The 12,216-nt window shown below is 34.4% G+C and overlaps 2 protein-coding genes across 2 annotated transcripts in view; both read right to left on the bottom strand.

Annotated features, from left to right (window-relative positions):
- Nucleotides 1–12,216, bottom strand: part of LOC147908240 (uncharacterized) — a 539,816-nt gene that overhangs the window by 52,148 nt on the left and 475,452 nt on the right. The window lies entirely within an intron of this gene.
- Nucleotides 1–12,216, bottom strand: part of LOC105146752 (uncharacterized) — a 173,386-nt gene that overhangs the window by 25,789 nt on the left and 135,381 nt on the right. Inside the window, exon 5 of the mRNA XM_011057228.2 lies at nucleotides 10,756–10,954. Within this exon, the coding sequence (XP_011055530.1) occupies nucleotides 10,756–10,954 (199 nt within the window). The remainder of the gene's footprint in view (nucleotides 1–10,755; nucleotides 10,955–12,216) is intronic.

Consider the following 12,216-nt stretch of genomic DNA (forward strand, 5'->3'; position numbering starts at 1 on the left):
GTGAGGCATATTATATATACCTAGTAAATGTCATATCTTAGTTTAGGCGCATTTTAATTTTTGTGATTATATAATTTGTGTTTCTTGACTTGAAAGTAATAAAAAAATTAAATAAAAAAGAATATAAAAAAAAGAGCGTAACAAAGATCGCCTCCAAAAACGTGACTGAATGATTTATAGGGACTGTCACGCTAACTTCGGAATATCAAGTTCAAGAAATATAAATTATGTAATCACAAAAATAAAAGTATGCGCGAACTAAGAATGACATTACAGCTATACATGATAGCCCATATTTAGATCGCGTGTTTATCGATAAATAACATGCTTTTATGTCTGAAATTTTATAATATACGTGATCTATATGCTAAATATGCGCGCTAACATTATAAAACGTTTTGAATAAGAGTTGATATGCTTAACTTTAAACCCACGTAACTTAGTCTTAAAAAATCGTACAGAAATAAAAAAAAATGATTTTAAAGATAAAACCACTTTTGATAGTGAAGACGAAATTAAAAAAATTAAAATAATTTATTTTTTATTCGCAATGCTATTCTAAATATCGAAATTATTTTCGGCCCGCGTTACCTTATTTTCTTAAAAATATAATGTATTGTAATAGAATTTTTAAAGTGCGGATTCAAATTAAGCGACCAAATATTTTCAATAACATTTCACAAGTCAAAAATAAAAACCCAAATTTTAACAGTGTTATACAATAATTTTTAACAGAGTGCAAATAAAATTATTACACAATCAAAATATTTAAAAATCAGGCTGCTCCTCGCCCTGATGAAATAAACTGCAAGGTTCACGAAACGTTGACATTCCAAGAATGGATCTGGACACGGAAAAAACTCGCGAAACGCATAATCTTTATTTAGGAAGCATCCGTGGAAGCCTCAAGAATATAATCAAAATATTTATATTATATTAAAGTAAAAGTATTAATACAAATAGCGATTTTATATCAGAGAAATATTTATATAACATAAATAGATTCACAAATTTTTAAAATATCTACTGAAATTTTGTTGTGATATTGCAGCTTTTTTAAACATATAAATATTAGAAAAACGATATTCTATTTTATTGATAATAATATCTAAAAAAATTATAAGTTGTGCAATGTAGTTGCACTAAAAAATAAAATTTTTTAACACCATAGCGAGAAATAAAATAATATCTTGAAATAAAAGTTAAAAAAGTTAATCCAATAAATTATTGCTTTTTTATACTTTCCCAAAGTTTGCCTATAATAATCTAAAATTAAAATTATGCATTGAAAATAGATTATGATTTTTATTATTCATCATATTGTAAAAAAAGATCCAATAAAAAAGGAAAAGCTTTTCCAAGTTGAACATTTCACCGCAAACTCTATGTTGCATTCGAATTTCTAGTATCTTTGCAGTGCAAAATTTATATGCGCTACGTGTTCTCTATTTGCACGGAACGATGGCACGTGTGTCGTCCTCGTTGAAACTTAATTCTTTTTTTTTTTTGCGAAAAGCTTTTTTGTGTTAATGATATACACGAAAATTCACACGTATATTGTAAAAAGTGAGATAGATGAGTCGAATGATGGTGCCTGGCATGACCGGATTATTGATTGGTAAACACGGTCTGCATTACATTTCGTATCATTAAAACGTCATCATTATGCTGCGCGACATTCAAAATCGACAAGCCTACAATCAATAACAGCGACGATAATGACACGTGTCTCCGTTCGACGAAATGCGCAGGAAATCTGATGAATAGATATCAAATCATCGAGAAATGTGTCGCCGATAATCAGTTGATTTTAGTTCGGTTTATACATTATCGGTATATCATGAATATAACACGCGTGAAAACTAAGTACATGTAGACGTTCAACATTCTAATGTAGACACGTTGACAGATATGCTACGCATGAATATTATTGTAATTCAAAGTGTAGCTACCGTAACATATCAGTATATTTTACATGATAATATAACAATACCACACTTAATCTACTTGCTTTCTATATATGTAATTAATAGATGGTTGTTTAAAAAATTCTAGAATATAAATACCTAAATGTGATTTAAAATGTGATTAAAGAAAAAATAAATTGGAAAAAGAAAAATATAACAAAATTTTGGAAAAATTCAAATAATTATTATTATACTTTTAATATACTTAACAAATTTATATATTCCAAGTTTTGCTATAAAATTTAAGATTTTTAACAGTAATCGAAGTTGTCGAGAATCAAATTCTACAGGGTCCGGCAAAATGATCTCCCACATTTTTAAATTATTAAAGATTAAAATGTGGGAGATCATTTTGCCGGACTCTGTATTACCTATAAATTTGCAAGGGATTCAAATAAATGTAATTTTTATTTCACATTAGTCTCTAGGAGTAATTTAGGAACAATCACAAGATTTGGAAAAGGATCGCGCTTTTGTTTCTTCCTTAATTCGAACCAGATAATAGATTATATTTAAAATAGATTAAAATGATATGTATATAAAATATATGTATGCAAGGATTATTGGGGAGCGATTTCGCGTAAAATGACATTTTTCTTTCTGTTCGAGATTAAATCTCTCTGACGGGGCGCGGCGTGTCAACTGTTGAAATCCCTTTTGGAATGGAAACTCTGACGATGAGGAAGGAGGGTGGTGCCATTAAGTGGAACGTCAGTGGATTTTCCTCCGCGGGGCATTGTTCCTTCTGTCGGATAGAAAAGTCAATTTCCTAAAAACAATTCTGTCGACCACGGCCCAGGGAGTAATACGTACGAATCAAGCGACCAGCCGCCCGCGGAAAACCGGGTGTGAACAAAATGAAATTACTACGGGTGCAGAAGAGAACGAATTTCTGTAACGGCGGCAACGTTGGTACGCGGCGGGCGGTAAAGGGGACTAAAGTGGAATATAGCCCCGACAGGTTTGAAAATTGAGAAGAGTCAAAATCCTTTGGTCGCTTATCAATCGTCGAGGTTTACGGTATGTTCCTCCAGTCTGCTCCTATTACATTTATCTCAAAATGTACGAGAGTTTTGCCAACGATGACGAAATCGCGAACGCTCCGGATCCTAGATAGCGATCGTTGATATTACTTTTGGAATATTCCACTCGAACATAAAAAAAAACATATAATCTGATCATCTCTGACGGTTGATATCGCATGCAATGCCATACGCAATACTTTTTTATGCATATTTAAATATCCTACGAAATTCTGATATACCAGAATATTCTGTGGACACCGAAATGTTCCTCTCAACTGCAGGCTGTTTGACCATTTTAAAGTTGATTTTCCATTCCGTTCCAAGTTTGCTAAAGAATTTATAATCGGGAAAATCCGATGTGAAGACGTAATACACACTTTCTCTTTGTATTAATTTTGCGCGAATACGATTGCATAAAATAAATGTAGAATAGACTTATACAGAATTGCTCCAGATACATATAATATTTATATAAAATATGCGTGCAGAATAAACTGTCCGACGGCGAGCGAAACCGAGAGGAAAACTTTCGCAAAACCTCGGAGTTAGATTTTTCAGATGCATGCATAAATGTGACGTGTGCGTAAGAACAGCTTATGAGATATCATTCATGGATTTTCGGTAAGAGCCTTTTGAGAGGGATTGAAAGACTCATTCGCCACGACCTGAAAAGTCTAGGCCGCGACGAAATTCAAAGGGTTCTTGATGTAAAAACTCTTCAGGCAACTTCATGAGCCGGTGCTCGTAAGTTCGTGACACGAGTCTTCAGAAAGTTTCGGGGAAACGATTTACTTAGAGTACAACTGAGGTGCGTTTCAGTTGTATACATACTTTATCACTGGTATACATGAAAATCTCGGCGCAATGCAGCGGCAAAATTGCCAAAAGTTATTCTTGTAAGATGCATACGGTAAGGAGCGAAATTTCTTCTCGTTATACTGTGAGCTCGCTCGTTATAACATACGTTTATCCAATTATGAGATGATTAGTATAATAATAATAATAATAATAAACACACATGTTAAAATGTATCCTTAAATTGTTCGTGTTTCAAGATAATGAATAATGTACTTAATTAAATTAAATCTTTTTACATTATTAATTTATTCTATTAGTAGTATAAGTAAAATTTTAATCCTACTTTAATTCATATCAAAAAATAACATACAAAGAGCATCGTGCAGTAGAATAAAGAATAATATATATGTATACTCATATTACATGTATAAAGAAAATACAAAATTATTACATTATTTATATAGAAAACATTTTGATACTTGCGCAACGCACATATTTCAAATAAATTATTTTCGTAAAGAATAAGCTCTAATCGAAAAGTTCTCACTTTCCATATCTTATAGCAATCCATTTATTTTCCGGCGTTCGAAACTAATCGGATATTCACAAGTAATCAGAAACTCAGTAAAGTTCGACATAAACCAATAAATTTCAGACACCTGAAGATGGGTTTGCGTACAACTTGAGAACAGAATCCCGCAGATTTAATGCAGCTAAGGAAAATTTCCTATATTTATACTGTTTTGATTTGGGTGTATCTGTTTTGCAAACTTTCTCTCTGATACAATATCGCCTATTAATTAAAGCTGAACTGTTTTGAGAGAAAATTTGTGATGATTCAGATAAACCATTTGTCTCTTGAATGATCTCGGATCTCTTTAGAAAATATTTTTGGGTATTATATTTTTTCCTGTAAATTTTTTTCAGAATATTGCCACCTAGATGACATTATTTGAATTAAAATATCGCAAAAAGGTTGCTTAAGGTGAAAAGATTTATCCTAATCGGTCTTGAAACGATCACATACATGACACTTTCAATAATAATAATAATACCGAGTGTCAGTGATCAATCAATCACCTGGACTTTCGCGCAGGTGCTGCCTGCATGCAGTGCGCGATATTTCCCTATCTATTTGAGAGGTAGCTGCGACTATTCTGCACGAGAAGCCGAGAAGCCGATAAGCGTCATCTTCCAGGATGTTAGTCGATCGGGGAATGGCGTGCGTTTTTTTTTCCTCCCGGCAGTTTACATGGGAACAAGAAGGGCCGGATAATCGGGTATGCAAAGCCTTGATAACACCTACCCTTAAAGCTCAGGATACCTGCGTTACCACGATCCACGCTTCCGGGCTCGGCTGCCGCGAAATTATACATGCGACGTGTATAGAGGGTGTCTCAGGAGCACTTGACCTAAATACCAAATACTAGAAGCTAAAATAACAAGAATAACTTTATGACAATGTCAAGAAATATGATCGAAGCTTAAAGAATCTTAATGTATTTGTGGATAAGAAATTTTTATAAACTGCTAAAAATATTCATCAAAGTACAATTGTTAAAAAGATTTTGTGTAGGACATCAGTTGAATTATGAAACGGATTATTCAAATGAAAAGTTAATAAGAATTTAATTACACGCGAATTAAATATTCAATAGCAATTTGTGAAAAGTAATTTGTAGAAAAATTTGTTGAGGAATTATTTTTAATCTGCTTCAAATCTATATTTCTGTGTGTGTACTCAAAAAAACGCAAAATACATATAGATTTACCGCGGCGCAACCTTTGACTGTAGATAAGATTACATCTTTGAGACGATTTGCAAAATCCTTTTCTTCTTGCTTCGTTCGTACACGTGAGATTAGCGTCCTGGGTAATTCGCGAAGTCGGTAGATGGAGAATAGAGAAGGGTACAGGGAGGAAAGGCGTCGAGAAGAGGATAGAAGAAGAAGGGGCGAAGAAGCAAGAAGGCAACGAGACAGAAGAGCTGAAGTTTCGCCGCGAGGCGCGACGTCTTGTCCTGAGTAAGTTTCTCCAACGAGGTACCGAATCTTTCGTATCTCATACCATTGGCGCATGTGAGAAGCGAAAAAGAGGAAGTCAGACCGACGTATATATCGAAATCCACGGTACTTCCGCAGCAGTTCGCCGTTGAACTTCCGCATGCACGATGTGAGTTTTTTTTACACGAGAACGAATTTTCCAGGGAAGAGACAATCTCGCACAATGCATGTGGGAATATTATGACATCATGTCGGGGGATGAGTGCATTTCCTGTTTAAAAGATTTAATTTTATATGCAGATTTTGTAACTCAAAAGTGAAATAAGTAGCAACAAACATTAATCGTAGAATATAAGTGAATCGATCCTTATTACTATACATTGATCATTTCAAGTGCATTTTGCGGATTCCATTTTTAACATGTCTATGTGTTTCTTCAATTAAAAAATATAAAATACTAAGCAAGTATAAAATCAGCGTTATCAAGTTTTGATAAATGAAATTTTCAGCGTTATATAGATATGATAAAACAAACTTTATATTAAATATCGATTATATTTAATTACAATATATTTAATCCTAAATATTATTAAGAGGATCCTAAAGTGATGGAATTACAGCTCAAAATATTCTCCGAATTAGCTGTACAGATTGTAAAATCTTTTTATACAATTGAAGTACGCATAAAAAAGATAAGAGACGATTGATTTAATGAGAAAATAGAATAAAAGTTAAAAAATTACATTTAGTGTAATTATTTTTTTAACTTTTCTCTCATTAAATCAATCCTCTCATACCTTTTATATTTTAGTATTTTGTCGTATTAATATAATTGTTACTTGCAAAATGTATTGGACATGGAAAAAAGTTTTACTAAAGAATCTAAAAATTTGGTTAGATACGGATCTGAAAATAATTGTTGGGCTATCAAAATAATTATGTAGGATTCTCAAACTGGTTGTTAGAATATCAAAACTTTTTGCAGTATTGTTCATCATAAGATTTCTACGTAATTATTTTGATGATCCAACAAAATTGTTTTCAGGTTTGTCTATCCAACTAAATTCTTAAATACTTCAGCAAAATTGTTTTTTCCGTATAAAGAATTAAGGAAAACTCGAAAAATATGTAATTTTACATTATTAATGTAACTAGCTAGTTTTCTATTATAAAATAATTGAAACAAAATATATACTGAAATGACGTCATATCAAATTAGTGACATCATGCAGGCCATAATACTATTCTACCATTGTGTTGTGTTATATCGATGCTACATATATAAATCGGATATTCTATACAAATGCGAGCTATTCAGATGAAAAAAAACGAACGTAGCGGAAAATACCATTTTTGTGGTCGCTTTTATTTTCTGTAAATGTCACAGTCTTTTATAGAATGCTGCATGCGACCGGCGCTTATTAAATGTTATCGGGCAAACGTCATTGAAAATAAAATGAACGTACCGCTTCCGCGCCGGAATATATACCACCAGCCTTTTCAAAATAAACGAATATGAGGTGAACCGAGCTCCGGTAGCTTAACAATACAGAGGGTCGACAGATGCGAATAACATTTAACGAAAAATGTCAAGGGGCTAATACACAGCCTAACAGAAGTGATTACGATATCGTCATATCTAGCACGCACGTACAAGCTTTGATAAATGCCGCTGTGCTAAAATCGAAATTTTTATATGTTCCGCAATCCACATTCCCCCGCGCGCGCCGTTCCTCTGCGATTTATTAAATTCACGCTGCTGGCAACCGGTCAAACCGTATACGGAATTGAATGCGCGCGCGTTAATTTTGTTTCGCGTACAAATGGCTTTCCTTTATTTTCACAAATTGCGAATGTACGTATGTACGTACGTATACTTCGACAGTTGGAAAAGGGATTACCCCACATTGTGTGTCAAAATGTTTTATCGATGTTGACAACAGAATTTTTATCAGCATGACTAATGGATTTTGTCTGAAATTTAACTTACGAGAAACATTTTCGGGAGGACTGCGGAGAAGAATTCCAATAGACATTACGTCGTTAACAATGGATGCTGTAATATTGTGTGTACTTCAGCTTCGTATTACGTGTGATATTTCGGTTTACCGCAGCATAGTTGATTACCTATCTCGGAATAACTCTGGTTTACCACTGCATAGTTGATTGGCTATATCGAAATAACGCGAGTTTATCAATTCAATGCATTAAAGCAGCACACGCGTTACATGTCACGTTCGCTGTCATTGTCTAGTGTTATGATAAGAAGTTTTCCGAGAGCATCACTATGTCGGCGAATTCATGAACATTCTTCGCACCGGTCCACGACAACATCTGCCAACCATTTCTTCAAGTCATCTATCTACTTTGCACCGCGTTTCACATATTAAACTTCAGTTCACTTCAGCAGAAGAAAATCACTAAAAAATCTATGGACAGCATTCCTCTTCCATATTACACCGAGTGCAAATATTTTATATCTTTTCGCGTACGAAAGCTTACATCCGCAATGTGGAAACGAGATCTCTGAAATTTCTATCGAATGCTCCAAATTTCCCGCGCTACGTTTCACATACGAATTCTTTGATCACTTTAGTGTGTTGAATTGATCTTAATACTTTGAGTGCTAGAGTTTTTTTTCTATCGACAGTTTCGATAATTTAATAAATTTTTCAAATCTTTTTTCTTAAGAAATTGGTAATTTAATTTCTATCTTTCAACATGAAGTGCAGAAATACATAAAAGTACATTTATAACATGTATAAAATAACATAAAATGTTCAACAAAAAGATCCGTACGTTTTAAATATATTTAATTAAAAGAGTAACATTTGGAAAGAAAAAAGATGCTCGCAATATAAAATAAAAGCCTAGACTTTGGTAGATCGTATCAATTTATTGTAAATACTATCTGATCGTGCAATAGTGAAAAATGGAATATGCCATTTATTAGCCAATAAACTACATACAATATGGTACATAATAGCAAACAATAGGATGCACATACAGTTTGTTTTTTCTAAAAGCAGGGAATATCGTATCATAAGCAAGATATGGACAAAAAATGGCGTACAATGGGGCTTACGTACTCGTCCTGTTTTCCCAGGACGAATTGCACAATACGCAAAAATCCACTAGGTATTTTCCCGACCGTCGGGCGAACGGAAGTATCCAATCACCCGTATTTTGAGCAGAATCCATTGAAGAGCCAGATTCAAAACACCAGGATATAGATTATCGGTGGACGATACTTTTCGATTCCGCGAGGTACGAATGTGATCATAAAATTGGGGGCCAATGGGGACACTGGTAACGTGCATTGCATCAATGCAATCTATTGGTATACACTGCCACAGATTCAAAGCTAGACTTTAACTAGTTCTCGGCGCATGATACAGGATTGTAAAATACGATAGTAATTAAAATTTGTTAAAATTATATTATACTTGTAAAGTAACTATGTGTATTTTTAAAAGATACGTTATATACGCGCGCCATTACAATTCCATAATTTATTGAATTTTTTATAGAGATTACTTATTATTTTAATGACCGAACAAAACTCGCAACTGGATTATGTATAACAGAGCCCATCTTCTATAATTCTTTTATTCTATGAAAAAGAATATTTAAACCAAAAATTTTACTTAGTTATATCGCTGAAAAATAAATGCTCTTTATAAAGAAACAATAAATAATTGACAAATTAAAGAATAAAAGAATTATAGAAGATGGACTCTATTATTATACATAATCCAGTTGTGTGAATTTTGTTCGGTCACTAAAATAATATCTTCATATGAAATAATCTCTATAAAAAATCCAATAAATTATGGAATTGTATTGGCACGCGTATATAAATCGTTAATCAAATAAATAAAAAATAAAAAATCCTAAACTTTTCAAGCAATATTGACATTTTCAAAAATATGCGGTAGGCGCGACTTTTTCTTTTTTTAATTCGAAGCACTATTTTGTAAATCTGTATATACGATTTATTCAGACTATCGTGAATTATTTTGCGTCCACGTAGGGTCCACAGGGAGAACGGTGAAATCATCGGAATTGCACTAGCGACTCGGCACGTATACTTGGCGACGAAAGTTAGAGCGCCAGCGGGTACACCGGGCAAAGGGTGAAAGGACGGGTCAGCCGGCCGGAAGGTAATGGGAGCGTAGGTTATACCCGTGGCCGCTCAATTAAATCTCGTCGACGTCGCGTGCAGGAAAGCGAGCGCAGCGTGCACCGGAGGCTTCCTTACCGATTTCGAGTGGGTGGACCCTGCTCTCAGAATTTATTAGTCCGTGCGACCGACTAATCTCGACTCTCGGTTAGCTCGAGCGTATGTTGGTTGATCATAGAATCATCAAGATCGAGTCATGAATTACGAAACGCACGAAAAAGCGATCATTTTGTCATTATCATATTCCCGTCCAATAATTTTTTCTGTTAAACAGCACCAACCAAGTTTGGTATAACTATCAATACGTTACAAAGGATATTCTAGACACTTGCTAACGAGGTTGTCTATAGAGATATTGTATACCGAGAAACCTGATCTAATTCTAATCGAACATAATCTAACTAAACGGATTTGATCCAATGTGCGCTAATCTTGAATATTCGGTACGTTCGAAGTTTAATTCGAATTATCATTCAAGTTAGCTAGATAAATTGAATACAGTGACGTATATATAAGTGTTGAGTATTAAACTCAAAAAAGTTCAGAGAAATATTAAAGTCATAAGTTATATGCAAATTTTTCGAAACTTTTCCCATTTTAACGTAATGACATTTATGTTATGTCACTCGACTTGATTGGACTAAATATAATAATATGTATTCGTTATCGAAAAAGTTTCTCGAGTTATAAAGCCGAATCCAAGACAAAAAGGAACTTATAAGACTTCGAAAGTTCTTAGGTCAATATAAAACAAATAGAAACAAAATTTGTATAGTTACCTCTTTCAGGCACGGGTTCGCGCATACCCGAAAGGAGCTGGACTTCGCTTTGCTTTGAGTAGACGCCAGGTATCTCCGCGGTGCAACGTAGATTCAAACGACCGTTCGTGTAATGGAACGGCTGAAGGGTGAGACTGATCTCGCTCCACTGCGTTCCCTCGTCTTCCTTCGTCCGCTGTTGCCTCGTGGTCGCCTCCAACTGCAACAAATCAAGCGTGAGTTGGAGAACGTGTGAACGTCACGAGAAAAGGAATTCGCGAACGTTAAAGGGTAGGCAAGACGGTTACGGTAAGGGTCCCGTAGAAGAGGAGAAAGAGAGAGAGAGAGAGAGAGAGAGAGAGAGAGAGAGGAGGAAATGTAAATCTGCTTTCAACGAAATGCGTTCATCCGGAATCGGAAGGAGGTGAATTTCTGCCCTGTCCCTCCCACCGTCTTTTCGTCATCCCGCACGTTCAACGGCGTACCACGTTAAAGACGAGGGTTTCCACTTCGATGGAAAGTTGGAGAACCCGCTAACGTTCCTGCCATCGTGTTCTCCGATTAATGTCCTTCCATTCCCTTTTTTTTTCTTCTTGCGTGAAATCGCTTCTCGTCAAGCCGCGGCGGCAAAGAGCGAGCCCGTCGAAAGTATTGGCCGGAATGGCCGAGTTCCGGCTTTCTTAATGGATCATTATCGTCGCGGAAGTCGTGATAGCGTCGAAAGTAAGTTATTCGAGTGAATCGTACGGTAGAGTAATTTGTAAGCGAATTGTAAGAAGTTTGTCTAAACTTTCATCAATGTAGGCGACGATAGACTGATGTAGATTGAATTGCTGTAGATATATAGGTCGTCTCTATATTAGATATTACATATGATGTTTTACAAAATATAATCTTTATAAAGCATTTCATATTAACAAATCGTAATTGATACAGAAAAAGTAAATACCTTTGAAGATACATTATTAGTCACGACTTATAAAATAATTCAGCAATAAGCTAAAACAATTCTGATAAAATTATTTACTTTCTTATTTAATTATTTTTGAAATTTATTTATTTATTTTCTATTCAAATGTCAGTTGAATCATAATAATCTTGTGCTTAATAGTTTCTTAAGTGATAATAATCTCAGTAATAACATAATTCTCGATTCAAAGCGTTATATGCGCACCTGATGCCAACATGCTTCTAGAAGATAGTTGTTGCGAAGTTTAACAGCATTCGCGTCGAACCAACGGTAAATTACACAGAACATCTCGTATTATATAGATTATTAAGCCAACAGACTGTAGAATACGTATTAACATTTCAATCTCAAACATTACGTACGTTCGGAACAGCAATTGCTTGGACGAAACAAAACAATAGATATTTCTGGGCTTATTCATGCAAGTAGAAAAAAGAACACTTAGAAATGCAAAGACATTTGATTTGACGTAATTACAAGAGTAGTGCAGCAAAAAGTTTCCTTCTCAATTT

The sequence above is a fragment of the Acromyrmex echinatior genome, chromosome 10 (genome assembly GCF_024713525.1).
Source record: "Acromyrmex echinatior isolate Ae372 chromosome 10, ASM2471352v2, whole genome shotgun sequence".
Taxonomy (NCBI): Eukaryota; Metazoa; Arthropoda; class Insecta; order Hymenoptera; family Formicidae; genus Acromyrmex; species Acromyrmex echinatior.